This window comes from Platichthys flesus, chromosome 5 (genome assembly GCF_949316205.1).
Source record: "Platichthys flesus chromosome 5, fPlaFle2.1, whole genome shotgun sequence".
Taxonomy (NCBI): Eukaryota; Metazoa; Chordata; class Actinopteri; order Pleuronectiformes; family Pleuronectidae; genus Platichthys; species Platichthys flesus.
This window is the reverse complement of record NC_084949.1, coordinates 9,740,942-9,756,730: the sequence shown is the minus strand read 5'-3', so window position 1 is coordinate 9,756,730 and position 15,789 is coordinate 9,740,942. Positions and strand designations below refer to the sequence as shown.

General features: G+C 41.8%; 3 protein-coding genes across 5 annotated transcripts; 2 read left to right on the top strand and 1 right to left on the bottom strand.

Annotated features, from left to right (window-relative positions):
• Positions 1 to 1,437: 1,437 nt before the first annotated feature.
• pgam1b (phosphoglycerate mutase 1b) lies at positions 1,438 to 5,203 on the top strand. Its single transcript, XM_062387423.1, has 4 exons — positions 1,438 to 1,816; positions 2,968 to 3,242; positions 3,358 to 3,538; positions 4,576 to 5,203. Exons 1-4 carry the CDS (start codon positions 1,678 to 1,680, stop codon positions 4,743 to 4,745), a joined length of 765 nt encoding a protein of 254 aa, XP_062243407.1. The 5' UTR covers positions 1,438 to 1,677; the 3' UTR covers positions 4,746 to 5,203.
• A 550-nt stretch (positions 5,204 to 5,753) lies between these two features.
• On the top strand, positions 5,754 to 10,393 carry exosc1 (exosome component 1). Its single transcript, XM_062387424.1, has 8 exons — positions 5,754 to 5,901; positions 7,426 to 7,541; positions 7,801 to 7,875; positions 8,002 to 8,090; positions 8,367 to 8,400; positions 8,515 to 8,565; positions 8,864 to 8,948; positions 9,728 to 10,393. The coding sequence occupies exons 1-8, from the start codon at positions 5,874 to 5,876 to the stop codon at positions 9,832 to 9,834; spliced, it is 585 nt and encodes a 194-aa protein (XP_062243408.1). The 5' UTR covers positions 5,754 to 5,873; the 3' UTR covers positions 9,835 to 10,393.
• Positions 10,394 to 10,650: 257 nt separating this feature from the next.
• On the bottom strand, positions 10,651 to 15,659 carry knop1 (lysine-rich nucleolar protein 1). Of its 3 annotated transcripts, none has more exons than XM_062387415.1 (5): positions 15,510 to 15,659; positions 13,121 to 14,234; positions 12,731 to 12,781; positions 12,398 to 12,466; positions 10,651 to 11,607 (listed from the first exon to the last, which is right to left on the bottom strand). In XM_062387415.1, exons 2-5 carry the CDS (start codon positions 14,198 to 14,200, stop codon positions 11,302 to 11,304), a joined length of 1,506 nt encoding a protein of 501 aa, XP_062243399.1. In that variant the 5' UTR covers positions 14,201 to 14,234; positions 15,510 to 15,659; the 3' UTR covers positions 10,651 to 11,301. The 3 variants fall into 3 exon arrangements, with proteins under 3 accessions (XP_062243399.1, XP_062243401.1, XP_062243400.1); XM_062387417.1 differs by having other exon boundaries at positions 12,398 to 12,463; XM_062387416.1 differs by lacking the exon at positions 15,510 to 15,659 and adding an exon at positions 15,009 to 15,368.
• Positions 15,660 to 15,789: the final 130 nt, after the last annotated feature.

Sequence of the window (15,789 nt, the reverse complement as noted above, 5' to 3'; positions counted from 1 at the left end):
ATCCCTGGTTTCTATTACAATTTGTTTGTGTTTTTACATACAAAGACAATTTAAGTATCCATCTGTCCCTCCCACCTTCTGTCTGTCCGTCTCCTGCTGCTGGTGTCACAGCAGAGGCCCCATGTGAACAGTGTCCTCTGAGGACACACCTACAATGAACAGTATCACTGATTTACAACAGCACCTTTGAATGAACTTTAAATGATCTGTAAATGCTTGAAGTTGTATTAAATCAGCTCGGCGAACGGACGAGTTTACACAGGTACAGAGCGTGCGCGCAAAAAAACAGAAGATCTATTGACATTTTAAATTTTTGTTATCAAATGGCTATTAGTCCCATTACATTTCTGCACTCAGTAAAGCACACGTCCACCAACATTCCCCTTATAAAACCACAGTTAGATTCACTAGATCCCGATTGTTATTTGTCATGGGACGTGTGTCAGACAGACAGCTTAAAACATGATGCCTCTGGTCCCGGCTGTTGCCGTCACAGAGGCCTAAAAACAAGGCACAACAACCACACGTCAATGTGGCAACTGTTTTTTAATTCCCTTTTATGCTTTAAAACAAATTCAAGAATCAACTGTACACATATGTACAAGAAATATTCTTTGTACATAAACACTAAAATTAGCAGATCAAATATCTGCAACACGACATTTCACGTCAAATACTAGTAAAAACACTGGAAGAAAGATTTTGAGCAGGACATAAGGACTCGGCTTTGAGATCTTAAGTCGACTTTGCTCCTTTACAAGGTTGTGTCTACAATTTGATTATGCGAGCGGTAGTATCAGTAGTATATATATGGAAGTATATAAGTCCTATTTGAGTTTTAGTTTCAGGGACTCCTTACACATGTTTTCCTCTTAAAATGCTGGATAACAAACTGATAACTCCTCACTGGAAGGTCAAGGGTCAGGGGTGGTTACCTGAAGCTCTAGAATACTGTTGAAGGGCGGAGAGGTCTCAGGATAACCAGCGTCTGTGAGGAGAGTCATTATAATTTAGATGCTGGCTAAATTTGGACGGTTCTTTATAAGCTTGATAGTTTCTATATATATTCTATAAATCCAAAAGAAACCCTATGAAATCACGACAGTTTGTGCGTTTTCATGAAATAGCTTTGGTTTTTGTTTGATGTATCGATTATTTGTATTATTGGGGTTTATATTATAATATTGCTTTTAACCAGGCTTATGTTTGTTTTATTGCTTTATTTCATCAGTTGTCTTGCATTGAATTGATTAACTTCATATTTGCAGTGTATGTGTTTTCTGAAGTAGTGGGTGTAGTAAATATTATGATTATAATTATTAATGGTGTGGAATTTACCCTATAGAATCATTATGGCACGGTGTTGGTGGACGTGCGCCAGTGCGCATCCTCCTGCCTCCTCCTCCCGGCGCGCACAGCTCGCCCTCTCATTGGTGGAACCCAGCAGGAAGAGGAGCGCTCGGGTCGTGAGATCTGTCAAGTTCAACCAGAACAAGTCAACTCCTCAAAGCCACCGAGAGTATCAGATCATCCAAAATACTACGCCCGCGTCTCCGTGCCTGTCTGTGCTGTGTTCACGGAGTCAGGACAAATCTGCGGACGTCGCTAACGCATTGTAGGAAGAGTCTCTCACCCCAACGTCTCCGGAAATCCACCGCAGAGGACATCGGCGTGAGGATGGCCGTGTACAAGCTGGTCCTGATCCGCCACGGAGAGAGCTGCTGGAACCAGGAGAACCGCTTCTGTGGCTGGTTCGACGCGGATCTGAGTGAGACCGGAGAGCACGAGGCAAAGAGAGGAGGACAGGCCCTGAAAGGTAGAGCCGAATCAGATCACACATCCCGGGGCCTGATCAGGCTTTCACTCGGTGTTTGGATTAAAGCGGCTGCGAGTCTGGTGCTTATGCAACTGAGCAGGGTGAGGAAACAGGCAGAGGAGGGCCACTGCGACACGAGAGCAACAGGGACAGAGAGTGAGCCTGGGATCTGTCAATGTGCTTGTCCTGACATAATGGACTTCTGTTAGTATTTGAAATTAAAACAACTGCTGTTGTCACGTATTTCAGGGAGAATGTAGATGCTGCAAAAAGCCTGATGAGACATCTGTCAGTCTGGCACAGATCTCTGTCCTGCTGCTGGGCCTGTGTCCTCCCAAACCCAGAAGAACCATCCTCATTTTATACAGAACGGTCTCGATTTGTCTTTGGATTCCCTTCACACATATTCTACCAGTACTGGCACCAACTCCTCCGTTTCAGTTGTTTTTGCTGCTCCCTTCATTTCCATCAGACATTATCTTATTTACAAATACTATAAACATTACCACACTTCTCATTTATGTTATAATACTGTTATTTTGTTGATGTGTTCCCCAACACGCCATGGCATATATTGCACGTCTGTCCTGGGAGAGGGATCACTCACATGTGGCTCTCTCTGAGGATTCTACGTTTATCCTTACCCTTGTTGAGGGTTAAGAACAGAGGATGTTGCACCTTGTTAAGACCTATAAGACAAATTGGGATTCATGGATATGGGCTATATAAATACAATTTGATTGATTGATTGAATAACGATGTTTACCAATTCATATTACTTCATATAGCAGATTAAATCCACAGAATCAGGCTAAAGTAAAATCAGGTCAAAAAGTCAGTAATTAAACCGGTATAACCTGTGTTGAATTTGAAGTTTCTTTACACACATACATCTTGTGATCTTGTGAATAGGATGTGAAGATATTTTCAGAATGACTTGCTCATTTTATTAAGTTATACCACTTTGTTGGAACTACTGCTGTGCTGTTCTTACTTAGCCTGTTAGCAACATAAAATGCAATTGGGATAATATGCATTTCCTCTCTGCAACAAAAAATATATTTGATGCTTATTTTAGTTAAATCTCTCCCTTTGTCTAAAATGCTAATAATATACCATCTTTTTCATGTCCTCTCCCTGATCCACCACAGATGCTGGCTATGAATTTGATATTTGCTACACCTCTGTCCTGAAGAGGGCCATCCGCACCCTGTGGTTTGTCCTGGACGGCATCGACCAGATGTGGCTGCCCGTCCACCGGACCTGGCGTCTCAATGAGCGCCACTACGGCGGCCTGACGGGGCTCAACAAGGCTGAAACAGCAGCCAAACATGGAGATGCTCAGGTCAAGATCTGGAGGCGCTCTTTTGACACCCCTCCCCCTGCCATGGAGGAGGAGCATGACTTCTATCAGGCCATAAGCAAGGTGACACACAGTGAAACATTGTGTCTTTCCCCATTGACAAATGCAGACATCTTAATTGCATCAGTGTAGGCCCAGCTACATCATGCTTCAACAGTAACTCTGTCTTCTGTTGTAGGACCGTCGCTACTCCGACCTAACGGAGGAGCAGCTTCCCTCCTGTGAGAGTCTGAAGGACACCATCGCCCGGGCATTGCCTTTCTGGAATGATGAGATCGTTCCACAGATCAAAGACGGAAAGAGGGTGCTGATTGCTGCCCACGGCAACAGCCTCAGGGGCATCGTCAAGCATCTCGAGGGTAAGAGGGCGGAGATGTGTTCATCCCCTTTTTAAAACTGAAATTTGAAAATTGGCAGTGATTGATAACCTTAGTATCACTCAATACTGCATTTATTTAATACAGTACCTTTGATTCACCTGGGGTAGGCACAAGTTTCTGACCCTCGCTGATTGATACCTCACATCTGACAGTCTCATATAAACCAATGTTTCTATATACCAAACTGTTGATTCTAATGGAGATCTGGTTACTATATGCAGGTTCAACGGTTGATTGTGTCACATTAATGCATTATCCAGTATAACTGGCTGATACTCAGCCCTGCAAAAAGATGTGATGTGGAATCATAATTACAATTTTCTTTTATAAAATTATAAATATAAAATAATTTGTAGTAAGGGGCGGGACTAGCTGGTGACGGTGATTACAGAGATCCTCCTGCCTAGTTATGGTTAAGCCATGTTCGGTCTACGCGGCACACGAAGGAGGTGGTCTTCACCGGCCAGGTAGAAAACATCCTCCGAAGGAATGTGGCCCCCGAGTCACTGTTTCCAAACACCGAAATTTTCGCCCATCTAGATCAAATGCTACCCCTGAGTTTTCAAACTAAAATGGGGCCAGCAACATTTCCAAACGTCTCCATTTTAGCATCTCTAAACCCCCAGAGTAGTGTGGGCGCAAGACCTATCCGTACCAGAATTTATGCATTTTCAAATGCAAACATAGTATTATGGATGATGACAAGCTCCCCAGCAGACATAAATATTCACTGAGCAGGGGATTGATGTGGCTGAAACTTTACAGCTGGAGGGTAAAGGGAAATGGACTGTAGAGTAATGCTTAAAGGAATAACTGTAAAAGTGGGCTTGATGTTAGATAGTTAAAAACATGATCCTGTGATGTTTGTGTGAAATTAATTGAGCTTTGTGGGCGTGTTTCACGATGCCATCATACCTAGCTAGCAGCAGCGGTGGAACAGTTCAATCTGTAGTTGCATGAAAAGTATTTAGCATGGATTGATTGTAAACTCAGAATATCCTGTTGTTGCTTCCCAGGGATGTCAGAGGAGGCAATCATGGAGCTGAACTTGCCCACAGGCATCCCCATTGTCTATGAGCTGGACAAGAACCTGAAGCCTACAGGACCCATGCAATTCCTGGGAGACGAGGAGACGGTCAAGAAGGCCATGGCAGCTGTGGCTGCTCAGGGCAAAGCCAAGAAATAGACTCATCCTTTCTCCGGGGGGTTAGAGTACAGTTCAATGATGTGCTGTTTAGTTATCAAGTTAAAACAAGGTCATTTACTGTGTGTGTCATCGCAGACCCGCATAGACACAATGTGCACTTTATTGAACAGAAATCTGGTGTTTGATTTGATTGGTTTTTATCTTTAGACATTCTGAAACACACATTTCAACATTAGGCTGTGAGTATCACATGTTATATGGTTTAAGCACTGACCAAAATTGCAAATAGGGACCAGCAATTAGGAGCTAAGTTACTAACCTTGCACATTCATCCTAAGTATTCCTTCCTAATGTAAGACCTGTGTAGGTGAAGCTCAATGGGAACAGTAACATATAAAGTTACCCTGGCTGTTGTCAAAGGGGCAGTCGATGTGCTCTGCACTGCTGAATTTTGTTTGTCGTGGCATTGTGCGAAAAAGAATAAATGTTGTGATGAATTCAGTGTCCGATATTTTTTGAGCATAGCTGTCCACTCCTGAAAATACTAGCCACTAAATTAGTAACGCTGGTGACCTGGACAGGGTTTACCCCACCTCTTGCCCAATATCAGCAAGATGTGCTCCAGCTTAACTCCTGCAAGAAATAAGGACCTACATTTATAAAAAATATATATATATTATTATTTTATTGAAACACACAGAGAGCCCCCACGCATTGTCAGGGACAATATAAATATAGTCAAATAAAAGCGTGATATTAGTACAAATAAATAAAATGATAAATAACAATGAACGAAATAAAATAAATATCAGTTACATTTAGCATTTTTCATTCTGAAATTTCTTTTAATATACAGAAAAACTATATAAACATATAAAACTCTCACGGAGATAATATAAGTTTAGTCAGGGACATGATAAATAAGGTCAGACAGATATTAAGACAAATATAATAAATAAAACACATAGAAATCACTAACCTGGATTGAAACTAAACTAACTATAAATTGGGAGTTGCATGTTGTGTACCATGTGACCTCGTGTGTGCCTCTCCCAACATGGCGGACCGAGCCGTCCTGGCTTCCTGTCAGCGTGGGAACAGCCAATCAGGATCTACTCGAACCCTACGCTTCAGCCAATCAGCGAACACGCTGCTCTTCGCGAAAACATGTCGCCCATGAAGCTGTGTGTTCCAGGTGAGCTCCGCTATCTTTAGCTTTAGCAGCACACAGGATGTACTTACACTTCGCTTTACACTCTCTCTTTGTGTTCTGCTCTTGCTCGTTGCTCGTAGTCGTCGCGGTGTTCTGCTGAAGTTGTGTTAAACTTAATTCTGCTGCTGTTTAAACCACGTGAATCGTTTCCAAGCTACCATGTGTGAGATGAGCTTCAGCTCCAAGCGGCTCGAACCTCCTTGTTTAACTTCTCTGTGGTTGAACGTGGGGGTCAATAGAGAGAGAGAGAGAGAGAGAGAGAGAGTGTGTGTGTGTTTCTTTGATATTACTTCCGGTTGATGATTGTTTAACGGTGAAGGAATGTGTCCAACTTTTACTCTCCACGTTAGATTTCATTCCGCAGCCCTGCCCATCGCCTGAGGCAGGACAGAAGCATTCCTTCTCGCACTGGTTTTCACTCACACACTCCTTGATTTATTTTATTGTGTAGTAGTAGTGAATGTAAACAAGTGTTACCCGCTGGAGCGTTCACAAGTGTGTTTGTGCGGCTCTGGGCGGTTGTTGCTCTTGATCCTAATGTGCAAAGTGGGGGAAGCAAACCTGTCTAGTGATGTTAAAGTGAGTGTACATGTAGATACATTCAGGGTTTCCTCTGTGGAGGCAGATCCTGACATGAATCCATCATTTCAATGAGCTGATGATGGTCAAAAATAAACATATAGTCTCGCAATCTCTTATAAATATTAGTTTTTCCTCACAGAAGTGTATTATTTGATATCGCCATTTGTCCTCCCTTGAATATATGTAGAGTATGCTTTCTTGTTTTGTTTGTTGTGCACCAAAAACCAAATTAAATTCCTTGTACGTTGAAAATGTAGGTGACAATAGATATTATTGTGATTTGATAGTCAGCATAATATTTAGAATAACAGTTTGTAGAGATTACTGGTTTTTGTTACTGTTTGTCTGTTTGTTAGTAAGCAGTATTAAACCAAAATACTGGAGGGACTACCACTGATCTTGGTGAAGTGAAGTGATGTGGTATGAGATAAGGAAGAGTCCAATAAAACTTGGTGCAGCTCCAGATCGGGGGGGAAGTTCCAGGAATGAAGTGTTTCACTTTCTATAACATTGTGAAATGAGGTGTTTTTAATATAAACATGTTCACAGATATCCCAGAGCATAAATCATGGATCCTTATGAAAGAATCAGGCATATTTAGGGGACTGAGTATGGGAAAATTATAGTATGTGTGATTGAATTCAAGGTGACTGATTGGCACTGTATGCTCTTTACTGAGTGCCACTCTAGTTCACTTGTTTCATGCATCTATGTTGTAAAGATTATTCAATTTTTCCAGTCTGTTTATATTATTTATATATTTAAATTCCCTTTTATGTTCTATTGATTCATCAGTCGTTTATGAAGTACTTTGAACTGCACTAACCTGTGAGAAAAGGTGCTATGCAAGTCTAGTTTGATTGATCGATGTAGTGTCTCCTGTACTGACACCACATCTGTCTTCCTCCTCTTCTTTGTTCTCAGGTGACAAACTATGCAACATAGAAGACTGTTCTCCAGGCACAGGAGTATATCAGCGGCACGGCTACATCTACTCCTCACTAGCAGGCTACGTGCTCAGGAAAAACGAGGGAGGCCAGGTGAGGGTTGTGGCTGGTGTGGGATGGAGAGAAGTGAAAGCTGCAGAAGCTGTCAGGCACACAATGTGGGAGTGTCTATGTCAAGTTATTGCACAACCTTGACCGAAGGGAAAAGGGTGTGGTCGGAACCTTTGATGCAGTACTGCCAATATTTTGTGGTCCTTTCTTCAGGCTGTTTGAGCTGCGGTGATGAAAAAAATCGTTCAGGATTTTGTGTGACTTGTTTGCATTCATGCATGTGATTTATGTCATCATCCAGTTACCTGTGATCTCAGTGGTGAGGGAAACAGAAGCGCTACTACTGCCAGATGTGGGAGCAATAGTCACCTGTAAGGTATGCAGGGGAAGAAAATCACGTCGTCTCATGTTTGATCTGTTGAGGTGATATAGCACAGGGAAGATATTGATGTCTTTGATCAGAGAGCTGGTTTGTATTGAGCATCTGCGTTTGATGGCACAGGTGACCAGCATCAACCCCCGGTTCGCCAAGGTCCAGATCCTCTATGTAGGCTCCACGCCGCTGAAAGATCGCTTCAGAGGGACCATCAGGTACGGAACCTAAAAGTGATTTCATAGAGCAGCCGTGGTGTATGGTCTCAATTCTTTAAGAGCAAGATTGTTTAGTATATTTGTACAATGATTTTATTTCAATGCTCCATATTCTTTGCAGTAAACTTGCTTGTTGTACTACAGTTGATGTGGATGTTAATAGTTCTCGACTTGTGTTAACTCTGTCATGTCTGGACATCAGTAAAAGTTCTGTCTAAAACTCCAAAGTGTTGAACTTGCTTATACCAACTGAGCTCACTCTCTCACAATCTGCAGAAAAGAAGATGTGCGTGCGACAGAGAAGGACAAGGTGGGTTTAAATGAATGGATTCGAAAGCTCGACGTCAGCTGTCCCTGCAGCTCCAGTGTGTTTCTGAAAGTGAAATGAGAAGCTTGGTGTAAATCCTTCTCTTTACTTCTGCAGGTGGAGACATACAAAAGCTTCAGACCTGGTGACATCGTCCTGGCAAAAGTGGTATCCTTCACCTGCCCCCAAAACACTGCTCATAAGCTGAGAACTATTCAGCTCAGGCATCAGCCTCTATTGTAGGAGTCATTAATCAGTGACCTGTGGTCTGGGTCTAGACGCCCTATGACAGCTTTTCTAGCCTTTAGGCCACTAGTAAAACAGCCCAGGAAACTCGGAGACCAATTGCATGCAATGTAAATGATCTCGCATAATGCCACCAAGCCAATCGAAAAATGTGAATTCTGATTTTGGACATGTGTACATCGATTTTTATATGATTTTTGCCCTTAACATGTGATGTCAGATTTCTTTGGGTGATGTTCAGTCGAACTACCTGTTGACAACTGCTGAGAATGAGCTGGGAGTCGTGGTGGCACACAGTGAAGCAGGTAAAACTCGATATATCATTATAAACGTTTGCTTCTGTCTCATTTCATTTCAGAGGGTTTTCAGACATGCTTAAATGCTGCAATGTTTTAAGGAGGAAACTTCAGAGACATTTTAAGGGGAACTCTGCAGAAAGCTATTGTCATTTGACCATTTCCATTGTAATAGCTGTTTTTCAAGTTGCTCAACAGCTGCTCAAATGAGTTCAAATGTAGTGATCCAGGCATTTGATAATTAAAAAAGCCATGTGAAGGAGACACGATGTAGGGTGAATGTTGTTTTTCTTCTGAGAGCAGTGGAAGTTGTGAAACACATACATATACTCAATCACAAAGCAATTACAGCATATTGAGCACCTGCTGTAAGTGTAAGCTTTTCAGACTTAGGTTCACGAGCTCAGAGAAAAATGTGAGGCATGAGCAGCAATGCAATTTGTACTCCTTGGAGTCAGTCAAATGTGTGCACCTCTTACAGTGTATACATCGGACAGAAGCTATGTAGCTCTGCTGTATTGACAGTAAGAGGTTACGTCAGAAGCCTCTGTACATATTTCACAAGGCTGGACCCCTTAGAGCTGCGTTAAAACTCCCTTTCAGCACCTTTTGGGGACAAACATATAAATATTATTTTCACTTTAATTACATTATTTCGCACCAAATTTCAATTTACAAACATTTCATTCATCTTTTATTATTTCAATCCTTTAATGATATTTTTCCAATGAATGCAACATATTTCTGTACTATTTGATCACATTTCTGTCACATCTTGTAATACCCAGGTGCCCAGATGGTTCCCATCAGCTGGTGCGAGATGCAGTGCCCGCGGACGCACACCAAAGAGTTCCGCAAAGTGGCACGAGTGCAGCCGGAGTATTTACAGGCATGAGAGCCCTGAACCGAATCTCCTCGACAAGGAACACACAGCTTCCCCCCTCCATCCTCCAGTCACTGTTGTTAAGTGGCCTCTCAACTCTGTTCTAGGTGTTTTCTGAGAGACTGAGCAACGTTAACTTGGTGACTACTTCTGGTGACAAGTCTTACCTAAGTGTTTTATTTGTTTTTTTTAAACAGCTTTCCCTGTGCACATTGTGCCATCAGTGGATTGTACCAGCTTAGAAACACTGAAGCGGCATCAGACCAAACTGCTAAACTTTTCTATGTTGAGAAGCTAAAGCTTTGGAATTACGTACTTAGATCAGGTTAGCTAAAAGATGAACTGTGTTGCTTGGTAATTGTAAGACTTGGTTAGGACAAGAATCATTTTACACCTGAAGGCAAAGATTAAAATACATACTCTCTAACCAGAGGTGTAAATGCACGAATGGCAGGTCTGGTCTGAAGAGAGGAGGCTCTGATGACAATAAGCTGCGTAGTGAGCACTGCACTTTGAAGCTTTCTGCATGTTTGGCCGACTTGAGTTTCATAAATACCTTGTCTATAAAGAAGTCTATCTCCCGAGTCCCATTTTTCGTTAACCTCAGCTCTTCCAGTTACAACATGTTGTCTAATGTCCGCAACAGTTTTAATGCTAATGGGATTTAGAGCCTAATGTTCAAACTGACTTGGAACACAGCTCAGCTACCGTGCACTGAATACTGAAGTACAACATATAGTCAAATATTTTTCTTTTCCAGCAGATAATTGAAATTGAACCAATCTGAGCCCACAAGCAAAGACAAACTGCTCCATATTATCTCTGACGTAAAGGGAACTTTTCTTCTTCTTTATTCTTTCACTTTACAGCAGATGTAATGCGCAAGACTGGAATAAAATAAAACAATGAAAGCAAGTTTTTCTTTTATACAAATATTACTTTAAGTGATGTTATTTTGCACTTAATATGAAACTAAGTGATTTTCTCAGTTCGTTAACAGATCCATACATCCACTCAACTGACAAAAACAAACATTTCTTCCTACACATGATTTTATATCGTCACATTTGTCACCTCTTTTGAAAATAAAATGTCGAACTATTTAATGTTACAGGTAAAATCAATGGGGCATCTGCAGATTGTAGTAACTTGCCAATATAAAAATAATTTGTCAAATTTAGATCTAAAATATAAAATCTGAAAATACAAGATTGACATTTTTCACCAGTGTAAAGTGAAATTTGACCTTGCAATAAACCAAAAGTGGTTCTTATTTCATATGTAATAGCAGTCCAGTTCCTCAAGGGAGAGGATGTTTAATATACAGCATGTACAAATGGCGTTTGGTCTTGTGTTCAATGGCTGATGATCACATCTCCACAAGTTAAAAGGTTCTCCAGTCGACCTTAGCAGACAGCAAAGTATGAATCCATAAATAAAAGTAAACATGCACAAAGATTACTTTTCATCACAATTATGTTAATCATCAAAGCGAATTGATCGACTTGTGTTGATGTCAATAGAGAACTTCTTATTGGATGGTGCAGAAAACCCAAGCCCTGCCCCTTTGTTACTGAAGTCCATTCTGCGCGTGTGAGCACGCTCAAACTCTCCCAGAAGCCCTTGTTGCAGCTTCTGCTGTGCATCTTGCCCCATCGCCATATTTGCTCCATCAGTGCTCGCCGCAGCAGGTTGGAAGTTCTTTTTGAAGCCGCCCATCAGACGGAGGAACTTCTGCTGCTGGTCAGAGCTATCGAACCGAGCGGTGCTCCACTGACCCAAACCCTGAGGAACACCAACATTAGGTATTAGATGCTAGTCCTTGATATGAGTAGTACAACCAAAGACTGTTTGTAAAGATGGATGCGTTTCAACTTCCATCTTGAGACAATGACATAATTTGCAGCCAGAGTGTGTCAGAGGATGGAACTAAGGTAGTGGCGTCCCGCCAATGTACACACACAAACTGATAGTGAGTCAATCTCAGCTGTCAATCATGTTTCACAACCAGCTTTATAGCACCAAACTTGAGTTAAGTGTGATAAGAGGGCTAATAAAAGATAATATAGAGCCGCATTATGAGAAGTTTAGGTCCTCAGCACTTTTTGAAGTTTGACTCGAATGAGAGTTGTGATATCCCTGCTGCATAACTATTGTATATTCCTTTTCTGTCTCATTGAAGTCCCCCAATTTTAAGAAAGACATAATAGAGGAACTGATGTAAAAACTGATAAATTTGATGCAGATCATCAGGTACAAGGTACAAATGACCAAAAGTCAGTATTTATTCTGTGCCACAGATCATTTCGAACAAAAGCACAAAACACCTCAGACTCATCTGAGCACCTCAGACAGGCGTCTGGATCTGGACACAGAATTCTGAAAGATTAATTTACAGTTATTCACCTCATATCAAAGATATCATGAAAAAATATTCATATTCAGAAATTATTTGCATATCGCAGCCTCTGTGTTTTCTATGTTTTGCTGTGGTTTTGACAATTATGTTATTTAAATGCTATTTAAATTTCTGAGTAACTACAACACCAGGAAAAGCTTATGGGGGAATACTGACCGATGGTAGAGCTGGTTTTTCAGGTTGAGAGGCCTTGTGATTCTCCATCTGCAGCACCGGTCTTCTCTCCTATGACAAAACAAAGCACCCTTCATTCAAAGTACATTCGTTTGGCAGAAAATAGGAGGATTAAAAAAAATAAGTCATTAAAATGTTTTTTGTTAAATATGAAACTACAATCGGGAGGTTTATTTTAAGTGGATCAAAAAACAAGAGTTAATTTGTTAACTGTTGAGTCCTAGAGGTGTGGTAGAAATATGTATTTTAATAACCTTTGGACAGAGCCACCACAGTTGCATATGACATTATCCGTCCCAGTCAAGCCTTGTTTACCTTGTTTCCATTCTTCTCTGACAGAAACACTGCGTCCATCTGAGGGGCCTCCTGCAACACAAACACAAACGGTTCACTCCTGTGCACACTGGGCTCCTGCAGGACTCAGCTGGTTTAATTAAAGACTTTTTCGCACAATATTAAATCAATAAATGTCCATCATGACAAATATTAAAGATGAAACGCCCTAGTGAAAACATGAAAGATTATTTTCTATTCAATTTCTGTCAATAGATCCCTTTCACCTAAATCTTACACATTGAACCTTTAAATGAACACCAACATAATGAAGTCCGACCTGCACATAATATTTGAATATATTGAAGACTTTTAAGACCCTGTGTTAACCCTGGCAGTGTCTCGGACCTCTGATAAAACACACTCACTCACCTCTTCGATCTTTTTCTTTTTCTTCTTCTTTGCACCAGTTTCAACTCCAACCTCTTTCTTCGTCTGTGTCACCTCAGCAGAGCTCTTCTTCTTTTGGATTTTCTTGCTTGTTATGTCACCGGCCTCCTCATTTTCTTCACATTTGATTAATGGCCGCTCTTCCTCTCCCTTTGAGCTTCCCTTTTTCCTCTTCTTTTTCTTGGGCTCTGTATCTTCTACTTCGGTGACCTCCACAGAAGCTTTCCTACCTTTACCTTTTTTCTTTTGCTCTGTCTTCCCTTCCTCTAAAAGAATCCCACTCTCGTCCAGCATACTGTCTGTTTCTGTCTTTTTGGCTTTGCTCCCTTGGATCTCAGGCGTTTCGTCTCCATTTTCAGCCTTGTTCTTCTTCTTCTTCTTCTTCACCGTTACCTCCTCACCCCCAGTACCTCCTGCTGCTGTTGTTTCTAGCTTCAGTTCATTCTCGCCCACTACAGCTTTCTTTTTCGTTGTAGTCACTTCATCAATAGCTTCAGTCGTTTCTTCCTCCGAGGTTTTCTTTTTCTTCTTTTTCTTTCCTTTACTAAGCTCTTCAGTCACTTCTGTGTTTACAGACAAAATATTGTTTTTTCTTTTCTTAGCTTTCTTTGGCTCTTCATCCTTTCCACCCGGCTGTTCTTCTTCTTTCTGTATCTTTACATTTTCAGCTTTACTGTGCACAGTATTATTCTTTAATTTCTTTTCCATTTCTTCATTACCTGAACTCTGTGCAGTTTCCTCATTATTTACATCATCTACCTGCTGCTTCTTCTTCTTCTTCTTCTTTTTCTTGACTCCTTCCTTTGCCGTTTCCGTGGCATCAGAACCTCTGGCATCATTCAGAGAATCATTGACATTTTTCCTCTTCTTATTTTTCTTTTCATCACCTCCATCCTTCGACTCATCTTCTATAACCACTGTCTTATCTGTTTTGCTTTTCTTCCTTTCTTTTTTCACCTCTGTTGGATTTTCAGGCACAGAGGCTTGTGCTTTCTTCTGTTTCTTCTTCTTCTTCTTCACAAGATTCTCCTCACTCCTATCATCCCCAATCATCATTTCCATTTGTCTCTCCACAGCAGCAGACCTGTGGCTTTTCCTGAAAGAGGAGAACAGTTAAGGCAAGATAATACGTTTTGCACTTGAAATAATATACAATATATATGTAATCACATTTATCATTTGTGTTCCTAAGACAAAATTATGTTTAACCCAGACTGAGTTAAAAAATGTGTCTGATGTTGCTGTGTTTGTGTGAGCGAGCAAAAAAGAGAGAGGGGACGGGATCCAGGACACATTCTGGTGCCTCCACAACTGTTCGCTGCGCTGACCACTAGTGGCTGGATCACTCAGGACAGATGTTGATACCAGGTGCGACTGGGGTTTAAGTGCAAACAGAACAGTGCACTAACCAAGTGTTTGTGTGTGTGTGTGTGTGGCTGCCCGGGTACAGACTCCTGATCGATGTCTTGTTTGCAGGGCTAGTCGCTTAACCTGCAAGGAATAAGCTCATACGTAGGTGAGCAGACGAATCAACACTGGGTGCAGGTGCTGATTTAATGCAACAGAAAAGCATTGAATGCATTATTCTGCATGTCAGCCAAATTAAACATGCACGCGCGTGGCTTTGCAGAAAGTGCCTCTGATCTTATTGTTAGCTGTGCATGTCTCATGATTCAACGAAACTTGGTTTTGTGATACAGACGGAATGTCCCTGCACTTCTCTGGCCTTGGCTGTTTCCCTGCTCAGGTAAAGCCCACTGTCCCACATCCACAACCTGTGTGCATGGTCGACAACTAAAGGTTCAATCCTGGATGAGCCGACCAACAGTTCTGTTCTAATCCAGGGTGGGACATGTGAAGAAGTCAGCACCTGCTCGATGTTATTCTCTTGGGGAACTGGGTGCAGACCTCTTGGGGACACAGATCACGTCCTGGTCCGTGTGAAACATGAAATGAACAGTGTTCTGCAAAATGAGCGCGAGGACAGAGCCAGTTTTCACCAGTAAGATCCCAGTCCCACTGGAGCAGCACCACATGGATGACAACATGTCGGGGCTCAGCCGGGCGGCGGCTCTACACCATCGACTGGTAATGTTAGGATACGCGACACGTTGGCAAGAGTAGAGTTAGCGAACCCTCGTGTGTGGTAACAGGGCAATGACGACATCACTCAGGCAGGACAACTTCATTCATGGAACTCTCTTGCTAAAGCATGCTAGCTAGCTAACAGGAGCTAACGGGTCAAATCAATGAAAAAGACAAACTGATCAAAAGCACCAACGCTGGCACTATGTAATCACAACGACACAGTGTGTGACAGAACATAAAGTCAAGGAGTGGGTTAGTAAATGTTTACTCTCTGAAAACTCACGTGGAAATCGGTTGACTCTCTTGACCCGGAAGTAGTTACTTTCCCCAGGTCGTTACCCTTAGCAACGACCCTGGTATCTGTAGCAGCAAGCGCGCTCCCGAGAACGAGTTCCGGAAGCTGTGCACGAGCGGAGGGCTGCATCAGGTTGAAAAGTAAAAATCTAAATAATCATAGCATACATTGGACTTTCTATAAAGTGCACGATGAGAGAATTACTTGATTGCGTTTGTGTTTTCTGTAATAAATTTTTAATAAGCCAGATTGTACTTAGTTGACCCTT